The 23,914-nt window shown below is 34.0% G+C and overlaps 2 protein-coding genes and 1 pseudogene across 4 annotated transcripts; 1 reads left to right on the top strand and 2 right to left on the bottom strand.

Annotated features, from left to right (window-relative positions):
• Window positions 1–1,810: 1,810 nt before the first annotated feature.
• LOC129306895 (transcription factor MYB54-like) lies at window positions 1,811–4,308 on the top strand. The gene is made up of 3 exons (XM_054947687.1): window positions 1,811–2,778; window positions 2,973–3,386; window positions 3,468–4,308. Exons 1-3 carry the CDS (start codon window positions 2,349–2,351, stop codon window positions 3,722–3,724), a joined length of 1,101 nt encoding a protein of 366 aa, XP_054803662.1. The 5' UTR covers window positions 1,811–2,348; the 3' UTR covers window positions 3,725–4,308.
• Window positions 4,309–8,072: 3,764 nt separating this feature from the next.
• Window positions 8,073–10,051, bottom strand: LOC129305580 (dehydration-responsive element-binding protein 3-like; annotated as a pseudogene).
• A 458-nt stretch (window positions 10,052–10,509) lies between these two features.
• Window positions 10,510–12,628, bottom strand: LOC129304612 (WUSCHEL-related homeobox 11-like). Of its 3 annotated transcripts, none has more exons than XM_054944331.1 (3): window positions 12,060–12,628; window positions 11,235–11,427; window positions 10,510–10,696 (listed from the first exon to the last, which is right to left on the bottom strand). In XM_054944331.1, the coding sequence occupies exons 1-3, from the start codon at window positions 12,604–12,606 to the stop codon at window positions 10,690–10,692; spliced, it is 747 nt and encodes a 248-aa protein (XP_054800306.1). In that variant the 5' UTR covers window positions 12,607–12,628; the 3' UTR covers window positions 10,510–10,689. The 3 variants fall into 3 exon arrangements, with proteins under 3 accessions (XP_054800306.1, XP_054800305.1, XP_054800307.1); XM_054944330.1 differs by having other exon boundaries at window positions 11,246–11,427; XM_054944332.1 differs by having other exon boundaries at window positions 11,246–11,421.
• Window positions 12,629–23,914: the final 11,286 nt, after the last annotated feature.

Here is a 23,914-nt window from a genome sequence, read left to right as displayed (position 1 = left end):
GGGTGTCGTACGCAGACTGGAGAAAGAGGTGGGGATGTTGGAAAGCGGGAGGGATCACGTGTGGAGGGTTGAGGTATTTGCCGTTTAGGGGATACGAGGAGAGATAGGCCTCACATGGGTCAGCCCAACGGAAAGCCAGAAACGGGGAAAGCGTGTGCCTCCCCCTCTATGCAATCCTCCCACCTCTTTTCCTGTCTCCTCCCCACGCTTCATTTCTCTCTTCCCCGTCACCAACTCCTCTAATTATATATCACCAAAGCTTGTATTTATTTTCTCTGATTCAATTATTATTATTATTATAATAAAATATAATGTTCATATCCTATTGTACGGTTCATCACGGAGAAGAGTCCCTCATCCCTTGCCCCTCCTCATATCTATTATTATCATAAAATTGAAAATTACACCAATAAATAACTCTCTATATATGTTACATTAAAAATAAAATACACTTAAAAAAGAAAGTTGGAGACAGAGGGAGTATGGTATAGCTTTCTTGTTAATATGCATCCGTCATTATTGTATGTATTTTGAAATCGACCAATTGTGCATTTTATGCTGGTTTATACATGTCGGCGAATACCCTGGAGGCTGGAATTCATGGGTCCGCATGCAACTGAATCACTGACCGATCTCGTAAAATGAGAATCCATAATTGGATGCGCTGCATTAAATGTACTTCCTTTCACTGCTTTCCCCCGCCCTTTTATCATCCCAAACATGCGAGTAAAGCCTTTCTTTTCTCCCCCAAACCCCCCCCCCTCCAAAAACGATTTTAAAACGAGGTTCAAAATCCTGCTTCCTATTGTCTGTTCCTCTGTTTTTCCACTTGTAAAAAGACGTTCAACTTTAATATACTGTATTAAAAAATATAATATATTTTTAGTTAAATTTTATCTTTCAGTAAAATAGTATTAATTTTATTTTTTTATATTTACTCTTATTTAATAGAGTGTTTCATCCTACAATAAATATAGAGTGATTTTATTCAATTGAGAAACTTAAAAAAAAACAATGATTGCATCTTGAAAATTAAAAATATCTTATATTTTTTAACATTTAATCCTTTAAATGTCTTAAAATTTTGAATGGAGGAGGTAATATTTTTGGTTTTATTTATAAATTATTTTTAGTATGTTTTACCAAAAAAACTTTAAATTTATTAATTTTATCTTAAAATTTAATAATTTTTTACTTTATTTTCTAATAAAAGAAAAAATTACTTTTAATAACCTTTTTTAACATTTAATGTTGACAGAAAGGTAAAAATGTACTTAAAAAAATGAAGAGGTGTTATATAAATATAATCAAAATTAATCTTCCCACCCACCTTATAAATAAAACAAGGGGAGTAATACTCTTTTTGGCAGGAAATAAAATGATACTCTCATATGCGTGTTTTCCCATTATTACAAGTGCGTCATTGCAAGCTGGAAATTAAATTGAATGAATTGACCAGAAATTGGAGGAGCATTTTCCATACGGATGTTTTATTTTAAACACAAAATAGGACCATGGGAATGGTCATGGGTCAGAAAAGCGAGCAACAATTGGGGAGGATGATGCATCATGCTTGTGCAGGTAACCCAAGACGTTCTATATTACCGTTTCGTTTTCGTTTCTTAAATAAATAAATAAATAAATATATATATATATATATATATATAAAGTTCACAGGCAGACAACACCGATGCTGTAGCAGGAAGGGCAGAATTGCACGCAGAAAGAAAAATCAAATAAGAATTGCTTGGCATCCAAGTCTAACACACCCACACGAGCGGATCTGGAGCTGCATCTGCATGTAGCTCACAGACTCTGCTCCACTTCAAATCCCTTTGTTTATTATTTTCTCGCCGAGAGATTGAGGATCCATCTCCGTGACAAGTGACCCTCCATTCTCCTCTCTTTATTTTGCCTTTTCCGGAGCGAGAAAAAGAAACCGGAGTGAACAGAATCGTGTGTGGGCTCCCCCTTCTGCCTTTTGTTTTTATTTCCCCCTCTCGATTCCATTCCTCATGTTTGATTTTTGAAACGTTCTTCTTCCTTCCCATTCTCACAAGTCTCTCTCAACCCCACAGCCAAACCATTACTCTCTCTCCCCCCCCCCCTCCCTTCTGTAGTACTCATCCACCACCGCATATGGATGAAGGAGAGAGGGAATATGCAATGCAATTGTATCGGGTACCCTTTTGATTATTGTATCCTGCTCTCATCTGACTCAAGATCACATCATTTTCTGTTTTTTTCTCTCCCACCAGAAAGAACCCCCTCTGGGGTTTTAAAGTTGAGTCCTTTCGGTTTCCTAACGCTTTTGTCTCTTGTTCTGCCTTCCTTGGTTCCCTGCCTCCATGAGTTCACGAATCTTCAACAATGGGGGCGACGGTTTCGGTAGGGATGTCAATCTCTTACCTCCGGTTCCTTCTCATGTTTCCCCTCTTCTAGTTCGAACTCCCCAACTTTCTCTGTCAACCACTTTTGGTCAGACTGGTGGCGAGATTGGTTTTCAGATTCTGAGCCTCCTTCAGGGGAACAGGGCAACAATGGGAGGAGGCGGTGAAGCTGTTGAACCTCTCGAGGCTCAAAACGTGAGCTTGCCTTTCAAACTCGGCGAGCAAGACATAGAAGCCAAGAGCTCTTCTGGGTTGAGAAACGGACACGCAAAGCTCTGTGCTAGAGGCCACTGGAGGCCAGCTGAAGACGCCCGACTCAAAGATCTCGTAGCTCAGTACGGTCCTCAAAACTGGAACTTGATCGCCGATCATCTCGAAGGAAGATCAGGTAATCCGCAACCCTGTTCTTAAGATATGGCAGTGCCTCTCTCTTCCCCCTGCGCGCCCCCCCCCCCGCCTCTCCTTGTTGCAATGCTTCCGAAAGTCATCAAGTTACTCAACTGATTTTCGAATTGTAAGTTATCGTTCTGAAGGAATTAAAACCCTTGGATTTTTGTTTCTCTTGACTTGTTGTAATTGCAGGTAAAAGTTGCAGACTGAGGTGGTTCAACCAGCTTGATCCTAGAATTAACAGGAGGCCGTTCTCCGAGGAAGAAGAGATGAGACTGTTGTCTGCTCATAGAATGTACGGGAACAAATGGGCCATGATTGCCAAGCTGTTTCCGGGGAGGACAGATAATGCAGTGAAGAACCACTGGCACGTGATAATGGCCAGGAAGCATAGAGAGCAATCAAGCGGTGGCAGGAGGAGGAGATCTTGTTCTGAAATCATTCGTCCAAAGCCTTTAAATTTGACTCTCTCAAATAATGCAGTGAGCGAATCCACCAACTCCGGCAACCTCTTGGATGAATCCGCCTCATCCTCCACCGATCTCTCCCTCAGTCCTACATTTTTTCCTAACCCGAGTTCCCAAGGCCAGGGATCGCTAACAATGGGTATGCTAGCTTGTTTCATCCAATTCGTTCGATGTAATGTATCTCACTGTCGTTTATGTTTAAGCCGTGGGATTTTTGCAGGCCTTTGTCATGAGATGAAGTTGAAGACAACTGGGGACGTGGAATTCGACAAGTATTTTGCGGGTTGGAAGGGATGGAGCGAGGGAGGAGGACAAATGGGGAAGAAGCTGATGGGAGCGGTGGACCTATCAAATTCAGAGTCGAACTCAGAAATCTCAGCATCTGGGTCAGTGCCCACCATTTCTGGGGAAAGCGAGAACGTGGGTGATAACATGAACATGGCATTCATCGATTTCCTTGGGGTAGGAGCTGTATGATGGGAATGGCCTGAAGAGAGAGTGGGTGGGTGTTGTGTGTCAGGAGCAACACCATTGGGGGTCGCTAATACAGTAGTAGTTGCAGAGAAATCAGGGGTGCAGCAGAAGTAGGTCCTAGACGCACTCCATTCTGTACAGTTAGTTTCGCAAAAAGGTAAAAGGGCACATAAAAGTAAAAACGAACTCATTAGAGGGAAGCTTGAAAAAAGAAAAGCGAGAGGGTAGCTTGAAAATATAATAATAATAGTTATAATAGGAACCAATTTCATGGCGTTGGACGGACGCAGGAAAACGAGAGGAAGAAGGGAGGATGGTGGGTTTGTTATTGGGTGACGTAGACTTGGTCGTTTTGTAATTGAGGTAAAGCCAAGGAGGGTTGAACTGGACTGGACTGGACTGGTCCGTGGAATGAATGAGAGGGGTGGACTCAGTATAATTGGTTGTTTACTTGGAAACACATGTCAGTGGGGTTTGGCACTTTTTGAATTGGGTAAACGTTTGATGTGGGATATGTTTGACCCTGCTCTGTAGATGTACTGCCCGTGACATTTAAATATGACTCCACCTCAATAGTTTATAATATATATGTGTGCGCGCGCGCTCAGCTCCTCACCTCACATCTTATTATATTGATTCTGAACGAATTGCAATTGCATGTCTTGTTGCATTTCTGTTCGTGTCGGCATTTAGACAGAGTTGATGTTCATTCAAGAAATATAATAATGGATGGATGGATGGATTCTCCAATTTTAGCAATTGAAATGGTTAAATTAGGACGTACAGTTTGAGTTAGTGTTATTTTATCCACAGATGACGTGGCAAAGTTTTGGATGAAAAACAGGATGTGTGCGACGGAATTAATACGATGAATATAGAGGGCTGTCTTTGTAAACGTGATGAAAAAAGGGAGTCATCATGGGACGTTATTAATGTGTGAAAGAGAAAGTAGAGTGAAACGTGGGGGAATTCAAGTTCATTATATTCCGACATTGTTCGTTGAGGCCACTAGACCCGAATTGGAGAGCCGAATCAGGTACGGTGTCTCCTTGCACGTGTTTTGGGCCATCGTCCACACAACCGACCAAACTTTTGGGCTTCCTTTTCTTGCCCACCCATCGCTCCTTAAGCTGTCTCTCTCTTCTCAAATATTCATGCATGTTTAGTATGTTCCCTTAAGCAATTGATATATACATAGTCAAAACCTCCCATTAATTAACCTGCTAAATAAATTTAGTTGTCATCATTGTAAGTTGTGCCAAAAAAAATAGTGAAATTGAGGGTGAAGTCAAATACAAATGGCAGGGGCCGTGTGGTGGCACCGACGTGGCGGAGAGACGAAACAACAAGAAAAAGGTAAAAGTGTTATCAAAACTCAAAAGTTAAAGAGTGGGATGCGGATGGATGAGTCGGAGTTGAGGCATAGATAAGAAGGATAAGTGGAGGTGGAAGTCAGGAAAATTGTGTGATTCAAAATGTTGAGGTTAGGGATTAATGATAGGGTTGGTTTAAAAAGAAGAGGAGGAGTTTGTAGAAGCACATGGGAAATCCAAGAGTGAGATATTTGTTGGGGGAATAAAATAAAAAATGGAAGGCGAGGAATGGATATCCTTGGGACATGCATGGCACGAGAATACTCGAGAATATAGAGATTGCTCGGATGCCATCCAATAAAACTCAATTTGCAAATCCAGCTCACGTGCTCCTTCCAATGAAGCGTGCCTTCTTAAATACTCTTTCTACCAATATGGTAAGTTGTGACAAGATTATATTGTTTATTTAGGAACTCAAAAACAAGAATCTAACCATACATACATGCATACATATATATGAGCGTTACAGACATCCGTCTCATGTACATTGTTTGTGCTTGTCGGTGCCGGGGACCAGCCTTGCAATGCACCTCAAGTGCGTATTTTCTGGACTAAATAGGGTTTTCTTTTTTGGGCTTTGTTGCTATTATTCCGTACTCATTGAGCTGTTCTTTTATGCAGGGCGATCTCAACTTTTCAATCGGTCTTAAAGTGCGATCTTGGATGTATTAAGAAGGCCCCGGGTGAAACCTTTCAAACTCCATTTATAATTTAATTTCCAACTCCAAATTAAACATCATCAACAATTAATGTTTCAAATAATATCGTGACATTTTTTTTTAGCCATCAAAGAGTATTCTAACAATTACAATGCACTTATCTAGGAATATATATAGACATCACTTCATTTATACAAAAAAAGAAGATTGCCGACATACATACATACATATCTGTGTGTGTGTGGGTTATCACTTACCAATAACATTGACATTATGCATCATAGAGCCGATAATTTAGGCAGGTCACATTTATTTAGATCAAACATAAAAATATCATATCCTTATTAAAAAGCTCATACAGTCAAGCTCGACTCGAATATTTGAAACTTTTTAAAAATATTTTTTTATTTTTTGAATAATTCTAAATTTTGAATAATTCTGTTAAGCATAAATATTATTTTAACTTCACAAGAATAAAATAAAAAATAATAATTTATCAACTTTATACTTAAGTAGCCTTGTTGCTGTTTTGTTATATTATGTGTAATTTATTTATGAATGTTTTCTTTACTTATAAATTAATATCTTAGTTATTTAAATATTACTCTTATCACAATTATATATGAATATTTTATATATTTTAATTAAATTAAATTATTTTAATTATTATCAAGTTAATCTCAATTAGATTACAATTAGATCACTAATTTAAAATTATTTTCCTGATTAATTTAAAATTTTTAATAATTTTTAGGTAACTATACTTTTCCATTTTAAGAATATGAGAAAAATAACCATTATTATATTTTGTAAAATAAAATTATTTAATTATGAGTAAAATACTATTTTTTAATTATTTTTTAACTTTTTATATTGTTTAACCTCTACATATAAAGGGTATTTACTCTAGTTTATTTTTAATTTTTAACCAATTTTAGTGTGGACGATAACCAAATAATTATCTAAGAATATTATTCTATTTATTATGCTCATCTAATAGTAGAGTAAGGAATTTATACATGCCTAAATTTTATTTTTATTTTAAAATTAATTATCTTATTTTATAAAAATATAAAATATATTTTTTTAGATGCGCAAATGATGTATAGGACTCAAAACTTTTTTTAAAAAAATTGGGTCTTAAAATATAAAAATTAATATTAAAATATATTTTAAATACTACATTCATTTAAAAATATAAGGTATTTTTTAAAGAATTGAATGCTAAAAAATATAAAATATTTTTAATCTTTTGAGATATAATCATTGTCTTTTTTTCTTTTAAAAGTGCCTCTATTGATAATAATTTTATATTTATTGTAGAGTGTTTAGCATGGGTAAATATGTAAATATAGGGTTAATTTAAAAGTAAATAACTACTACTTTATTGAGGTTTGAGATTTGGTTAAAAATATCTTATATTTTTGAATGAAGGAAGTATTATTTTGAGACATTTTATTAATTAAAAATAATAAAAATATGAAAATGTAAATATTTTTAATTTTTTTAAAAAAACTATAGTAATGCATTCAAATACATGATATTTTAGTATAAAATGACATAAAATTAAAGAATAAATTAATATTTATTATATATTATATATTTTTTAAAAAGTATTTTTTTATTCGGTATTCAAACCAAGCTTGAATCCTATCTGGCTTGGCCTAAATTTTCTTGGGCCTATTTGAGTTAGCCGAATAGGCCTAAAGATTAAAAAATTATTATTTTTTAGGTTTGGCTCTAAATTTTTTGAGTTGATCAATTAAGCTTGATTTAAATTATCGACTCTATATATAAAGAGGAGATGTAAATATGGTGATGCAATATCTGGCCATACAAGGTATATCCTTTGGTTTTATCATTTATTTTTTCCTCACTCATGGATGTGTTCTCTTTTTTATGGCAATCATGTTCAAAGTACAATTAGGTATTAAATAATTATTGTGAACACATTTTTTTACACATGTGATTATTTGATTAGATCAAATTTGAATATTGAAGATAGCTTTTCTAAGGCACTGTTTGGAAAAATAACATCTCATATCCAAAAAGTACATTTTTACTTTTGGGATGTGAAATATTATTTGAGAGAAATTTTTTATAACAAAAGCTCTTTCCCAAAGTACATGTAAAACATGGCTGAACGTGAATTTTCTAACTCTCCATTTGGTTACTTTTCAAACATGAATGTGATGATTTAAGCATTAATAACTAGTATTTAATTTTATATTTGACCACAATACCCTTGTCATTCTTGTTGTGCGCGAGAGCTCTTGTTCTATCACTCCCATCTCTTTTGGCCGAGAGCTCTCTCATCTCTCATCTCTCATCTCGTGTTACTATCTCTCCACCCATCTCAAAGCTGCTCCCTAAAGGTGGCATCTCCACCATCTTGCCCAGTTCCTTCGGGGTGGATGAGTCGCCAGAGGAGGAAGATGACATTGCCAATGACAACGAAGAAGAGGAAGATAAGAGCGACTTCATCGGAGGACTTAATATCTTCATGGCAGCAACCTTAGCTGCGGTGGCCTGAACATCTATGGGAGAGTTGGAAGCAGGTTGGGGCAGGGAACTTGCGAGTTCAGGGAAGTTAATGGCAGAATGGCCTTTAATAGCGAGCGCAACCACGTCGTGGGCACACGTCGCCATATTCGGCGTGGCGAAGGTGCCAAGCCAAATCCAGTTCTTTTTCCTAAGCTCTTGGATTTTTGACACCCACTTGCCCGATGCCCTCATTCGAACCCCTTTGCACATGGGATGCTTGTTGTTGCTGCTATCTTAGCCCCTCTTAAGCTTCCTCTGTTGTGCTGGCAATGGATTAGAAGTAGAGTTTAGCCATAATTAAGACGGAGACAATCCAAATGTTGACGAGAATGACGCGATGATGGAGAGTGTATTATTATTACATATTTTTTTAATATTAAATTTTTTATTTTTTATTCTTATTATTTAGCATCTTAAATTTTATGTTATTTTAAATTTATTTCAATTTTTTAATATATTATATTTATATAATAAAAATTATACATTATTATAAATCAATGTCCTTTTTGGTCATTCTATATTTTGAAACACATTTCAAAAGTATAAATTTTTATTAATCTAAATAACTTTCAATTTGTCAAACTGATTTTTAAAAAAATATATCTAAACATAGTTTTTATTACAACAATTGACTTTTATCAAACTGACTTTTATTAAATAAATTTTTATCAAACTAACTTTTGATAAATTAAAAATCAAATACACACTAAGTGTATTTCTTGCGTTCACATGGGCTTAACCCCGAATACTTTGTGCCGAAATAATTGTAAAACCTGTTCTTCTTCTTCTTCTTGTTGACCAGTAAACCTGTGCTTCTAGAATCAATGTTTGTGAAATAACTGTTGTATTAAATAGATCTAAATCTTAAAGGTTAATTCATGTAAAGCAAAATGTAATTTTCAAAGTCTAAAGGGCTTAATCGATTAGTCTGCTAACCAGATATTGATTAGCATTAATTTATATTTAAATTCAACTTGGCACGTACAATAACACACAGATATATATCAAATTATTATAAAGTACCATGTGATATACACGTTCTATATATATATATATATATATATGTATAAGTAATAACTACACATAAGGATAAACCAGCGCCAAAGAGAAAAGAAGAAAAGACCTCACCTGTGGGGTTGAATTTTTTTTTTTAGTTGTCTAGAGTAGACATTTCTCATTAAATAAATCTTTGATATCCAGAGAGTTTCTAGGGTGAAATTGTTTACAATTGAGGCTTTTGAAGATAATTAATCCTCAGGAGCACTCCAAAAATGTTCATTTCTACAAGAGCATTAATGTAAATTACTAAATTAATCAGCTAATAGCTAATGATATGATTAAGGTTAGCAATCAAAACCAAATAGTAACATGGGAATAAAAATTTGGGGACAGGAGGAGATTCAATGAACATGGGCTTGCTAAAGAAGAGGCAGGAAGCCGTATGCTGGTTCACAAAATGTCAGCCTCCCCAACTTTACTCTCTCACAAAAGGAATTTATATCACAAAAGATAGACAACACGAGTCAACCAGAGTTAGATATGTCTCCAACCAGTGTGCGTACCTTCTTCTATATTAATATATATATATATATATATATATATATCACTTTTCCTTTTTTAACACTCTCACCGCCTTTTTCTTCAATCCTCCTTCCTCTCTCGCTTCTTCTTCTTCTTCTTCTTCTTCTTTTTGTAATATATATAATATTACCTCCAGTTTTTATATAAACCACTTCAGTTTTTTTACGAGTCATATTATAAATTTATGAAGCAATTAATATTCTTTTTCAATAATACCCTTCACACGCACACACAATATTATCCAATTATGGCAGCGATCGATAACAATTGAAAGAGATAATGAGGAAGATTTTTATGCTTAATTATATTAACAATATTTTTGCTTTTATAAGATTGATGGGATAGTTTTAAACTAGTTTGAGATCACTAGTTTCCTTAATAGTTATACGTTAAAAAATTAAATATGACTTATAAATAAAAATGAATGGAGTAAATTAGAGTTTATCTATGCATTTAAATGGACTTTAAGATGAGCCACATTGTTCACCACTTATAAAAAATGATGCTTCCTACAACTTTATAAGTAAGACGATAATAATTCATGACTTACACATTCATAGCACGTCGAATTTGTAACACAAACGCAGAATAGATAAAACTGATAAAACATATCATTAACAGGTTGGTTAAGAAGCATACAATAGATAAATAATTATATGAGGGCTGTATTATTTGAGTCACACACAAGATAGAAACCAAAAAGAGATTGGAGATAAAAAGAAAAATCATTAAAGGAGCATATATGTAGTGCGAGGCAGCCTTCCTTCTACTGTCATAGTTGCTTCGGTTCATTTTCCTTCTTATGCGGCCTTTAAAACCTGAAACCCAAATTCAACCATCTTTAGAATTTACAATCGCACCAACAAAGGAATTAAAACTCTACATTTTAGTTTTCCAACATATATCAAAATGGATCGAATCATTAGTTGCGTTGTTAGAGTCTATTTCCGAAATCAAATTTAGCCAAAAAAATCTCATTTAATTCAGATTTCTCAACCCTTTTCTGACTTCTAAATTATGATAGTTTCTGTAATATATACTTAAGGTATTTATTTCATAGTTAAAATCAATACTGATATAAAATATAGAACTTAGATCAAATTTCACTATATACATAAGTTATAAACAAACAACATAATTTATCTCGAATTTAATATATAAGAAAATGCGTCTAATTAAAAAAATATTTCATAAGAAAAATATTTTTATAAAATGCACCATTTACTGTCGTAATCTCAATTGAAGGATGTTGATGACATTGTGTGGGGATTAATAAGATATTATTTTATCATAAGCCGATAAAAAATTAAAAGAAAAAACTTAAGAATAGAACATTGAATTAAACAGAATACACACTGGGGGCTAACCAGAAAGTAGCTTTCACCAGGCTGCAAATCGTGCAATAAGAAGCCAAAGTCATTGGTAGGAACTGGAACTCCAGACGAATGAACTAACATCACATCTTCACCAAACTTTGATTTCATGTCTATGGGTCCCCTCTCCACCTCTGTTGCAACCCCATTGATAAACACATTGATGCTTCCTGAAACTTATCAAAATTAAACAAAATAAAGCTCAACTTCTGTCGGTTAAAACGCTTGAGCTTCGCTCTCCATATACAAGTAATAATAAATTAGGTGGGACACTTTTCTTAATTCCTTTAGCCAACCTGCATATATGACTATATATGTTTGACCCCACGAACAAAAAAAGACCTGTACACATATGTGACTATGAGAGAAGCAGTAGGAAGAAGCATCATCCGATTTTCCGAAAAAGGGGTTTTGGAGACGGCCTAACCAAGGACGAGAAATCAGAAATCAAGTGTTGTACATGAAAAAGGAGTTCGGAAGAGACCCTAAAAGGAAGCAGAAGCAGAAACTGAAATGGTAAAGTGGCTTCATGTTATTCCGGGAAAGTACAGCTTTCATTACAATTCAAGCGCAGGAACTGTCGAATCATGAAAAAGTCTCCGCTTTATTCTCCTGCATCCTTAAACCTAATCAATCACCCCTCCAAGAGAAGAATTTTCTCCATGTTCAAACAACTCACCCACTTGGACATAGTCATACAGTAGTATTTTGCCCTATTACGGGCTGTAATATTAACGATGTAAATTGCAACGAGGAAATACTATAAGAAGAGTGAAGAAATCAGACCAAGCTCATGCAAATTAATTACCAGAATGGAAATTCAGATCAGAATTGTGATCAATTTCGGGGAAACCCATGTGATCAGCAGGGAAAAAAAGAGCATGATCCATTGGTTCTTGGGAAGCGAGATAAGACGAGGAGCAGCCGCCATTATAAGCCGCCAAAACTGCAGGATCAGATGCAGGGTTGCTCTGGTGATGATGATAGGATGGTGACGGACTTGGGCTTGCACTTGCACTTGCACCTGCACCTGCACCGCCAACCTGATGAGGCTGAAGCTGGTGATCATTATCTTGGTGGAGGGCTTCGGCGGCTAGCTGCTGCAGCTGGCGCTGGCGGCGGCGCGATCTGGAGCGGCGGTTCTGGAACCAGTAGAAGATGTTGGCGTCGGCGACGGTGCCGAATTTCTCGAGAAGCTTTCTGATTCTGACAGTGTCGTCCTTGGAGGGATTGACGGTCCCACTGTTGAAGATGGACTCCAGAATTAGGATTTGCTCCGGCTTGGGAGTCCACCTTGACCTCCCTGTCACTCTCTGGCTTCTCTCGGAACCATAATCCTGCCCCAGATCCTCCATTCCGATGTTGTGCAAGTCTTAAGTTCTATGTGTTCTTCAGCTGAAACCTAGGCACGATATATATATAATAACATGTACCATTGAGTGAACGCTGAATATAATAACCGGCTAGCTTTACCAAGAGGAGAATGTCGGGCAATTTTACATAAATGTCCTTCATGGCCTCTCCCTTGCTTTTGAGCCTTTTTTTTTTTTAATTCCATCTACATCCCATATTTTCTATATTTACAAAAATGAATGTGTAAAGTACCTTTGAGTTTTGTTTAGAATAAGAAGAAAATAGGGAGATAGAAAATTAGGAGAAAAAATAGAGTAAAAAAACACTTTTTATCTTTATTTTTTTCCCTACCTTTCCTATAAAAAGTAAAATCAGTCATTTGAGTAGGGTTGACTTATTTGGATCGGAATAAATATAAGTCTAAACTTATAAAAAAAATTATATAGTCAAGCCTAATATCAATATTCTTGAATTTCAACTTTATTTAGGCTGACCTAAATATTTGAGTTGTTAATTTTTTTTATTTTTCAAAATTTAATTTTTAATTTAAAATTAATATTTTTATCATCATTAAAAATATAAAATACACTTTTTGAAATACTTAAAAAATTTATGAGAATGATTTTTTTAAAAAAAAGTTGTGGGTGTTAAACTTTAAAAATTTAGATTAAAATACATTTTAAATATTATTTTAAAATATTTTATAGATTAAAAGGAATAAAATATCATAACATTAATATTTTTTAATCTTTTTAAGAAAATTTCTATAATAACGTGTTTCGGGCCGGAATAAATATAAGTCTAAACTTATAAAAAAATGTTTATATAGCCAAATCTAACCTCAATACTCTTGGATTTCAACTTTATTTAGGCTGACCCTAATATTTGAGTTGTTAATTTCTTTCATTTTTAAAAATTTAATTTTTAATTTGCAATTAATATTTTTATCATCATTAAAAAAATACAATACACTTTTTGAAATACTTAAAAAAATTATGAGAATGAATTTTTTTAAAAAAAGTTGTGGGTGTTAAAGTTTAAAAATTAAGATTAAAATACATTTTAAATATTATTTTAAAACATTTTATAGATTAAAAGGAATAAAATATCATACTATTAATATTTTTTATCTTTTTAAGAAAATTTCTATAATAATGTGTTCAAATATATATGACGTCTTAGCATAACTGAACAAAAATTAAAAGCATTATTTAATTTTAAATATTATACACACACATATATTTAAAAACTTGAGTTGCTATTTGAGTTCGGGCAAGAATTTTTTGAGGTGTATTTGACAATAACATAAAAAATATTTTTTTAAAGCTCAGCCATAAGTTTTTTGAATTTATTTAGGCTTATCTTGAATTATCGACAAATAATTTAAAAACTAAAAGACTTTATATAGGGAGAGAAAAATATTTTTTTTACCTTTTTTCTTTTAAATTTTTTTACATATTTTTCAGTTTTAATTGGAAGGTAAAAAGAAATAAGGGAGAATGATAGTTTAGTCCCAAAAGAAAAAATTAATGATAGCTAAGTTTTTCTTTTTTGAAAAATTAGTTATAAATATTAATTTAAAAGTTATTTTACAGAAAATTTTATCAAAGATCTAACTGTCATTAATTCATTCTTTTAAAATTTTATTGTCATTCTCCTAAAAAATAAAGTATGAAAATCAAATGTGAGCCTTAGAAAGTGTTAGAACATTCTTTTTGGACCTCTACTTCATCAGGAATAAAGAATCCAATTTTCTTGCAGAGAACATATAATAGTCGGTCATTATAGTTTTATTAATTTTTGCTTTTAATCTTTGTAGATTTTTTTTAGTGTTTCTGGTTCCTATTATTTTAATATAATTGAGTGACATTTGTTATTCAGGCCCCCATAATTTTAGTGTTTTTAGTCTTATAAAAATTGAAAATACTAAAAAATTGTGGGAACTAAAAGCAAATTTTGATAAAATTATAGAAACTAATAAATATGTTTTCCTTTCTTATATTTCTTATATTGTAATTCGACAAATACTTCGGTATACACATAGACACATGGGATGTATACTAAAATTTGAAACGTTTGCAGCTATATATACACAGACTAGATGATGGGATATGTGACTGTGAAAGGTTTGAAGAATGGATCATGCATTCATAACTTGTTGTAGATTATTAATGTGTATATGCACTGGATATGGGAAATTAAAAAGAGAAAGGAGATAATATGCCTAGTCTTTTTTTTTTTTTTCAAAGTATGCTGTAGACATCCAAATTTGCACGATAATCTTCATGTCACCTCAAACTAAATGAATTTTATACCAAAATTTGAATTATTAAATGTAGAAAACGAACTAATTGTTAACGACTCAGGTTCAATGTGATCCTCGGCTGAACCTTGGCACGATGTGTGTGTAATAAAATATGTACTGTGCATTGAATACAGTAACCAGCTAGCTTTACCTTGGGGACAATGTCGAACACCTTAATTACATAAATGCCCTTTAATTTACGTCGCATTGAACCTTATTTTCATCCATATTCTATTTTCCATGTTTACAAAAATAAATATGTAAAGTATTTTTTTTAAAAAAAGAGGATGAAAATGAAATGCAAGCCTCATAAAGTGTCAGAATATTATTTTATTTGGATATTTACAATAATTGGGAGGATCCAATTTTTTCATTATTCTGAGTCAAAAGGAGTTCCATTATTCAGTAGATACTCCAATATACTGCATAGACGTGGCTTGATCGAATCCAAAATTTTTGCAGGTATATATACATACAAGCTAGATATGTATATAGTCAAATACAGTGACATCGAATATATCAACTTTTTCAAGCCAAAAAAAAAGAATATATCAAGGGAGAATTACAAATACGTCTCACATAAGGAATTAGTTACTGTAAGGTCCATTGACAACTGAACTAAACTATATTAATAATACAGTAATTAATTATCTTGTGTGGAACTTCAACACCATTCTCCCATATATCAACTTTTAACCAAGATCATCAGCGAGCAAACGATAGGCAAGTTTAAATTATTTAAGTATTATTTGTTTGTTTTTATTGATATATGTATATGGAGAAAATTTATATACCTATGCTTATATACTTAATATATTTGTATCCAATTAAATTAAATTATTTATAAATTTTTTATAAATTATTTTTTATATAATAAATTTTTATTATTAATTAAATTAATATATTAAAGTTTATATATCGTGATTTGGTTTGATATAAATATATTAAATATTTAAGAATAAATATATAAATCTTACCCTACACACACGCTATATGGTAATTGGCAAAGCAGATCTATGCCATAAAACCCGTATTCAAAGCGAGGTTCATGACTTCAGAAGAATGGAGTATGTTCATATTATTGAGGTCATAGCTATAGCTAGGCCCGTTGCTTTAATTGCATAATGTCGTCAAAACTTTCTGTTTCTTTCATTATTTTTTTTTCTTTTTAAATTTAAAATAGTCAAGTCAGCTGAGATTAAAATAATTCAAGGATTGAATACCAAAAAACATAATAATTCAAGGACTTGAATTTTTTCTCCTAAATTTAGCAAATCAGGTTCCAGATACCCAAGTTACTGACAGCCGCTCTGGAAATCTATAAGTAAAAGCCAATTTATTGATATATATTATCTCAATGGAAGTCAGAGATCAATAACTATTTGGTGGTATTATTGGTTTTTTTTTTTTGGTAATACTATTTGATGGTATTATTGTATGCCGTGAACATTACATGGAGAATAATATTACATCTGAGCTCAATGAAAACCCTTGAATGAAATAATTTAAATACTGAACTTGTAAGCAAGAATAAACAAGTAAAATTTAAAATTGATATTTTTTTAATAAAAAACCGTACCAAAGATAAAAAACAGACTGAATTTTCTGTTATAAATGCCCTTGCAAACTCACCACAAGGCATATTGGTCATAGTGAAAAGCGGTGGTGGAGTCACATACATTTAAGCGGCATTACTTGGAAAAGATTGATTATATGTACAAGAGCATATATTTTCATATTTTACACCATCTCTTTTTTTATATTTTGCACCCCTTGTTTTAAATTTTAAATCCATTATTTCATATTACTTTTTTAACCTAGATCCAAAATTAAATTTTTTAACTCGAAGCTTAGTAAATTTTAGCTCTCAATTTTACCATGCCCAAATAAAATTTTTTTGTAAAAAATATCATTTATAAAAAAAATTTTCTATTATTATTATTATTATTATTTTATTTATTAAGATGTAAATGAATTTGTCCACTGTACCAGGCTATAACTATTTAAGTACAATGTCTTAGATTTGAGTTTGTGTGAGAGAGCTACCACCAATTGAATTAGATAATGCTCAAATTTGATTCAATCACATGGTTATAGGTGTGTGTGTATAAACCTTGCAACTCGATTAAACTAAAAAATGAAGATGTAATTTAAACGAGCATTCACCAAGTGCTTGTGATGTGACCTAATATCTCCTCTCAAAAATCTTATTATTGGAACATAATTCTTTAAGGGCCGGTAAGAGAGGAAATTTCTAGGTTATTGCTTCCTAATCATATGATTTAAGGGTGGAACATAAGCTTTTCATAGATAATCCGACTCTGCAAAAGATTATCTAACGCTGAAGTCGACACGTCAAGTTTCTGAGCTCTGAATATTATATATCTAGGCCTCTCTTCGTATGAACTTTATGTGTAATATATTTTCAGTTTTATAATTGGAGAATATTAATAAAAAACTGCTAAAATAACTTAATATCAAACAAAGATTTGAACACATGGGATACTTGTTAAAATTAAATTTGAATTTTCACCTGTCAATTATTATTGTTTGTTTGTCATAAGTCATTATTTGATATTAAATTATTTCAGAGATCGATATTATCCCTTTTATAATTGTCTACTGAATAACTTTATTTCATTTTATTTCTGAACGGGTTCCTACTACTTGCCGCGCACGTCTTCAAATTGAAGTTATATACATAATTCACATACGATTATATGGCCACTAGCCTGTATATGCCTGTTAGTGGAAACTATATAATTAAGATGATACATGGACTACTCCCTCAGCTTTAATATCTAATTTTTTTTTAAGAGAATAGGTTATTGTGGAGATCTTCTTTTGTTCATTTTTTTTTTTAAATATAACCATGCATATGATTGAGTTAAACTCAAGTATTGTTAAGTCTAGTTAACTCTCTCCATAAGAGTTTTTTATATTTACGTAGACTCAAACTTAAGACATTATATTAGTTAAATGGCCATAACTTCTTTCGCCAAGATCAACCCTTTTTTTGGGGTTCAAATTACTAAGAAAAATAATGGAAAAATGTTGAGAGTGCGCGCTTGTGGTGTTCTAAAACTTGTCGAATGTTAATTTCTTCATCGAAAAATGTTGAGAGTGTGTGCTTGTGGTGTTCTAAAACTTGTGGAATGTTAATTTCCTCATGGAAAAAGGGTTTCCTGAGTTCCATATGCCTTTCATTTGTTTTTTTATAATCCATATGTAGTCTTTGTGCGCATAGTTAAATACTATCGCGTTTAGGAGAACCATAAGTCCACAACATACTGCTACTCTGCACTCGCACACACGCCACGCGCACACAGAGAGAGAGAGAGAGAGAGAGAGAGAGAGAGAGAGAGAGAGAGAGAGAGAGAGAGAGAGAGAGTTGATTAGGGTGCAAATTTGATGATGAATTCGTTAATCTCAAATCATAATTAAAAACGAGGGGCAAGTGGTCAGGCCTAATGGCTAATAGGTGTCGTGTGAGTGATGGCCTCCCGGGACACACAAAATTTCACATATTTAGGGTAGATCGCTGAAACATGTGTACGGATTAATCTTATTAAATAAACTAATTATTAATTTGTTTTTTTTCTCGTGCTCGAACTAAAGTTGGGTTGATTGAAAATGCATCATAGAAGTACAAATGTGAGAAATCTATTTTGGGCCACAAACGCGTCCCACTCGATTGCCCGGAAATGGCTGAAGTCGGCGGAGAACTCGGGGTTCACATGATTTAATTATGAGCCTACTTTAATTAAGTGCCTCAAGGAACGTTTCAAAATTGCTGCTTTATAAAGCTCTCTCCTTCACTTAATGTGGACTAGCTATATATATAATTCAAATGAGGCTATGATTTAACTACAACATAAGCTCAAATTGGGGAAAAGGCGGCAATATAATATGGACCCTGCAATTTTATTCCATAATTATAAATATTATTAAGAAATATAATGCTTATGGATATGTAACGTGCGGATAATATATAAGAAAGTAGAAAGTAAAAAGGAGAATATGATAAAAGACCCTGAAAGAAATCAAATTACTTAAAAAGATACAGGGAAAAGCAGCATATGTAGTAAATAATGGCCAAGACGAGCATGTATGAAAGAGAGAAGTGAAAGGGTGAAGACTGATTGGTTAATTAATTAGGGTTTTTGAGGGGAAGCATGTGCATGTGGGGGCATGCATGGAAAGCTGGGTCGTCACTGCTCACTGGGAAGCAACAAAGATGAATAAATCCAAAGTGTGGGTTCCACTAAAAACCTGCAATATTCACCTAATCACCTGTGGTGACCCCTTTTGTTATTTTCTGTGTGTTCGATCTTAAAACAACATGAGGGCAAGGCAAGGCAAGGCAAGGCTCTCATACCTCCTAGATAAAATGTTGTAATTAATGGATAGGAAAGAAATCAACACTCTTTCTTCTGCACTTGTTTCGCACTCAATCTCTCTGTCCACGAAGAAAGAAACTTTACACGGAATATATTCTTTTCCCTTCTTCATTCAAACGAAGCGGGCATTCGGAAAGTCCGATCCGTCTTAAAAGTGGTTTCAGTCCTTAGACACACACACACACACACACACACACACACACAAAGTACTATATTGAAAGGCGCCGTTCGAAGGACATTGGAAGTTTTTGAGGTGCATGCATGCAGCAGTATTCGGGCATGCATGAACCTAGATAGATCCTGCTCAGGAGGGTCTAACAAATCAAATAATTATGTTGCTGCATGCATGCCTCGATAAGTTGGCTAGCTCTATCATGTGTTTTAAAAAAACAGAGAGGTAGCGAAAAGCTGGGAATGCCGAATACATGTGCCCCAAAAGAAAAACAATCATGTTAGATGGTGTCTCCCCTGTTGAATATATTGACGCTATGGGGTTTCATGGCGCTCCTCAGTTCCGATCCAGCAAATGCGCAAAGAGTAGTGAACATACACAGCATCTTTATTCAAAGAAATGCATAGTGAAAGTATACAACATCTTAATTTAAAATATCAAACTTCAAGTTTATGAGTTTCCTTCCTTTATTCCTCCAGATCACCACTATTTCATTTAATACATACTCTTTTTTTTTAAAAAAATTGATATACATTAAAATTTTAATTATTATTATTAATATTAAGATATTTATATAGAATATTTAATAAATATATGATAAGAAAGATGCATAATTTTTCTAAACATTAAAATTACACATAATTCTTTTAGAATTGTGGAATAGTTAGTTATACATTAGTCAACAACAACAACAACAACAAGCCTTTATCCCACTAGGTGGGGTCAGCTACATGGATTGCAAGACGCCATTGTGCTCTATCATTTATTAAGCTTTTAATTATACATTACTCATTAAGTCTAAATTTATTTGAGGCAAGGCTCCCAACATCAAGTAAAGTTAACTTGCATTTAAATAATATAATAAATTATATTTATAATTTTATTTTGGAAAAGACAAGTCATTAGGCAACCCATCCTAGCGCCTCATCAATTCAGGAATCCTTTACACGTCTTCCTTATTCTTCCTTCGATCGAGGTGCCTATTCTCGGAATACGAACACATATTCGTATACGTACACCATGTAAAATATACAGGTTTTTCTTTCAAAATTAAATTTAAAATTAATTATCCAAGTTCAGAAGAAATAATTGTATAGAAGATAACATGAGCTGGTCATAAGTAATAGTTTTTTTTTTTTTGGGCCAAGTACTGCAATAGTTGATAAGCCAAGCATATCTTCATGAGGCAGTTGTTCTGCAATCTGGCCATTATAATGAAAAACATATATTATAATTTTTTTTTCATAATCCTAATAATGTTGTAATATGATTATAATTCACTTCCAATCAACTAAATATGGACTAGCATTTGTTTCACTTTTTTCGGCAAAAACTTTGATTTTTTTTTATTTTTAAAAATCTCCCGTTGCATACAACGGCAAATATGAAACCTGATCGTATCGTGAATTCCAAAGGTGCGTAATATCGTTTCGGTAGTGAAACGGGTCGGTGGACTTGAATCCTGTATTAATTGTCATGTCAAACACAACGCGATCGATCAGAATGAAGATCAAATTTTACGTTTGCATTTCCAGTCTCGTGTTAACAGTACCATGCAAAATTCCTGCTCTCCTGGTAATTGTGAAGAAGAAACATTAGAAGCACACACTAGACTGGACGTTGCTGATTAATTATTTTATTTTAGTTTCTAATTTATGTATATGTATGTATGTATAACCAAAAGATAGAAACTCAGACACATTTTAATATTTTATTATTAGTAATTCTACGGGGATGAAGATTAACCGAACAAGTTGCAGCAATATATATTTAACTCATGGAGATAGTTATCTAGAGAAAGATCCCCTTCTGTGTATGTAGTCCTCTAACTGCTTGGATTGAAAGCATTGCAATTCTTCCGACCAGAACTTCAAGAACTTCAAATTTCCCCATCTTTATGATTGCATCCGCCCGCGAAATTCTCATGGAACTTGTCGCGATTGAACGCAAAATTAGAGGCGACGAAACCCCTCGTAGAATTGTCCAATGCAATTCGTTGGTCAAGCCGCTCTTTTGACAAGTATGATCTGTTCATAGAACTGGTTATCAAACAGGAACTGTACTCCTTTGGTTCAAGGATACAAATAGCTTTTCTTTTTCCGTTGTATATTGGGTTACACAACCTGACCAGCTTAGCATATAAGGTTCCGTCCATTGTGGGATCGGGGGGGTTTGATAGTGGGCAACCCCAACTGTGTGCGCACCCAAAAGGTCACCATTTCTTACTCTGTGAATCCCTTTTTAGCGAACTTTTGTGATGCTTCAGAAACAGACATATTCGGCGTTGCCAAATTTTTCTTCACTTCATCAACATCAAACTACCCAAACCCATTGCCTCTTCCTGTAGGAACTTCGTACTCAATCGGGTCCTCCAGACATTAATGCCAGGGCATCTCTGGTGGCCAGTGTTACGATTGATGCCTCAGCTCATGATACTGTTGAAGGACATGCAGCTTCAAGGCTTCCTTTCACCTCATCAATCAGATTGAATCCTTTAACTCTCGTACTTGGTAATGTGTCTTTCTCTGGTTCGTTGTTCCCAGAGGAGTTTTTAAGTACGGACGAATCACAATCCTTCAACAAACAAACAAACAAGAATGGTAAAGACATGTGAGAAAATAATGCTCATTAATTTGTTGGGGAATATTGATTTTGAAAATGGATGAGTTAACTTGATAATCTGACAAAACAGTCGTGAAAGTGATGCGAATCAAATCAAAGCTGCGGTTATGGAGTTATGGCGCTGTTGAATTGCTTCTGCACCACTTGTTGAACAAATGGACTCTGCTTGTGGCCAAGTTGAGGTATAGAACCCAACCTGAAGGTCACCAAATGCGAAAGGAACTAGTACAACGAAGCAGATCATCAAGATGGGATGGGATCTTGATCATTTTCGGAGTTCTTTTACTTTCTGAATTACTTGTTCACTCTGTGAATGTGGTTTTTGCGTGCTTCGCAGCGAAGGGATTTGGATGTGCACATACACGCACACATAGAGGGAAAGAAGGGATGCGGAGGAAGTTGCTTGGCAGCTACATGTTTAAAAGAGAAGTAGCCAGTGCAATCAAAAAATGGATATAAATTCAATGAGATACAATGAAGATAGCTCAATTTGTATGATTCTGATGTTTTCGTCTTTAAAAAAGGACGACTCTGCTAAAATTTCCCATAACAAAAACACAAATAATTGTGAACAGTGCTATGAGGTTGCTGTGTTGAACTTTCCGTGACGCGTCTCCTGAAATTAACAACCTACTCTGTGTATGGCAATGTCAGTTTTGAAGATCAATTAATCAGCTAGTATGCATAGAGTCAATAGAGGGATGAGGGTAAGTCCCAACTGCAAATGAATCGGGTATTCGAAATCAAGAGCTGGCTTTGCCGTACCAAGTTTTTAGCGGGCCCCACAGCTCTTGTGTTTGTTATATCAGAAACAATTCATATTAAGTTTGCTATATAAGGAGAAACATGAAATGTGTCGCATAAGCAATGGAGTTTGAAGGATTATAGTAACTCGAGATTCGAGAATACCATCTTTCCTGAAAAAAAAAATGAAAAAGGAAAATCCTGGGGTCCAATAATTGGAAATGACATGGAATCTGCCAAGTCAAACAAATCAAGGCAGGAAATTGGAAGTGCAGCTTATATATGTAAAGGAATTGTAAGTGCATATGGAGCCCATTGCCTGAAAACTTGAAATTAATCAGAACACCGTTTCAAATATTTGTTCTCGCAGAAACACTTGATCTAAATCTGTACCAATTCATTCACCCCCTGCATTTCTTTCCCTTCTATTTGAGATTGTATAACATGATTAAATCTCCCCCCCCCCCCAAAAGGAGTATACCCTCGCCTTCCCCCTTTTCATAACAAATTTTGATCACGTTACTTCGAAAATAATCCACCCTGTCCCCGTGGCTTCGAAAATTATGCTATTTCCCTTCTTAATCCAAGGATCTTTGCTATGAAGGAACAATTGTATTGCAGAAATTGACATTCCTTGTAGGTGCGCCGTTTTCATATGGGGAGGGGTTTGAGCATGTCAGGTCTGCAACCGAAAAAAAAGAAAATCTGTATCACTAACTGCACCTTTTCTCCATTTTGTGAAAGTACCTTTTTTTTTAACAAGTTATTGATTGGAGGACCTGCCCCCCTTTTTGGCACTGCTTCCAGTATTTTGAACCTGATCCATATCTAGTTGAGAGGATTTAAAGTGGAATTAATTTGGATTAAGCCGAGACTTTTTTGAGAGAAACTTTGCCACCAATGCTATTGCATTTCAAAAACTTGAACTCAATTTCTAATTAAGCTAGCACAACTCTGAGTAGTTGCTAGTAGAGAAAAGAATGGCTTTTATTAAAAGGCTCTTTGAATTAATCTTTTGACGTGAGGTGAGTCATAAAGGATACATTGCTGAGGTAAATCTGTGTTTC

Source organism: Prosopis cineraria, unplaced genomic scaffold (genome assembly GCF_029017545.1).
Source record: "Prosopis cineraria cultivar Desert tree isolate PC_DT_omini unplaced genomic scaffold, ASM2901754v1 PC3, whole genome shotgun sequence".
NCBI classification, from domain to species: domain Eukaryota; kingdom Viridiplantae; phylum Streptophyta; class Magnoliopsida; order Fabales; family Fabaceae; genus Prosopis; species Prosopis cineraria.
The sequence above is the reverse complement of the archived record's forward strand: the minus strand, read 5'-3'. Positions and strand labels throughout refer to the sequence as shown.

Coding starts and splice junctions, on each gene's coding strand:
- LOC129306895 (XM_054947687.1), top strand. CDS start 2,349: ATGAGTTCACGAATCTTCAACAATGGGGGCGACGGTTTCGGTAGGGAT. Junction 2,779..2,972: donor TCATCTCGAAGGAAGATCAG/GTAATCCGCAAC, acceptor TTGTAATTGCAG/GTAAAAGTTGCAGACTGAGG. Junction 3,387..3,467: donor CCAGGGATCGCTAACAATGG/GTATGCTAGCTT, acceptor GGATTTTTGCAG/GCCTTTGTCATGAGATGAAG.
- LOC129304612 (XM_054944331.1), bottom strand. CDS start 12,606: ATGGAGGATCTGGGGCAGGATTATGGTTCCGAGAGAAGCCAGAGAGTG. Junction 11,428..12,059: donor TGATCTGAATTTCCATTCTG/GTAATTAATTTG, acceptor AATTTTGATAAG/TTTCAGGAAGCATCAATGTG.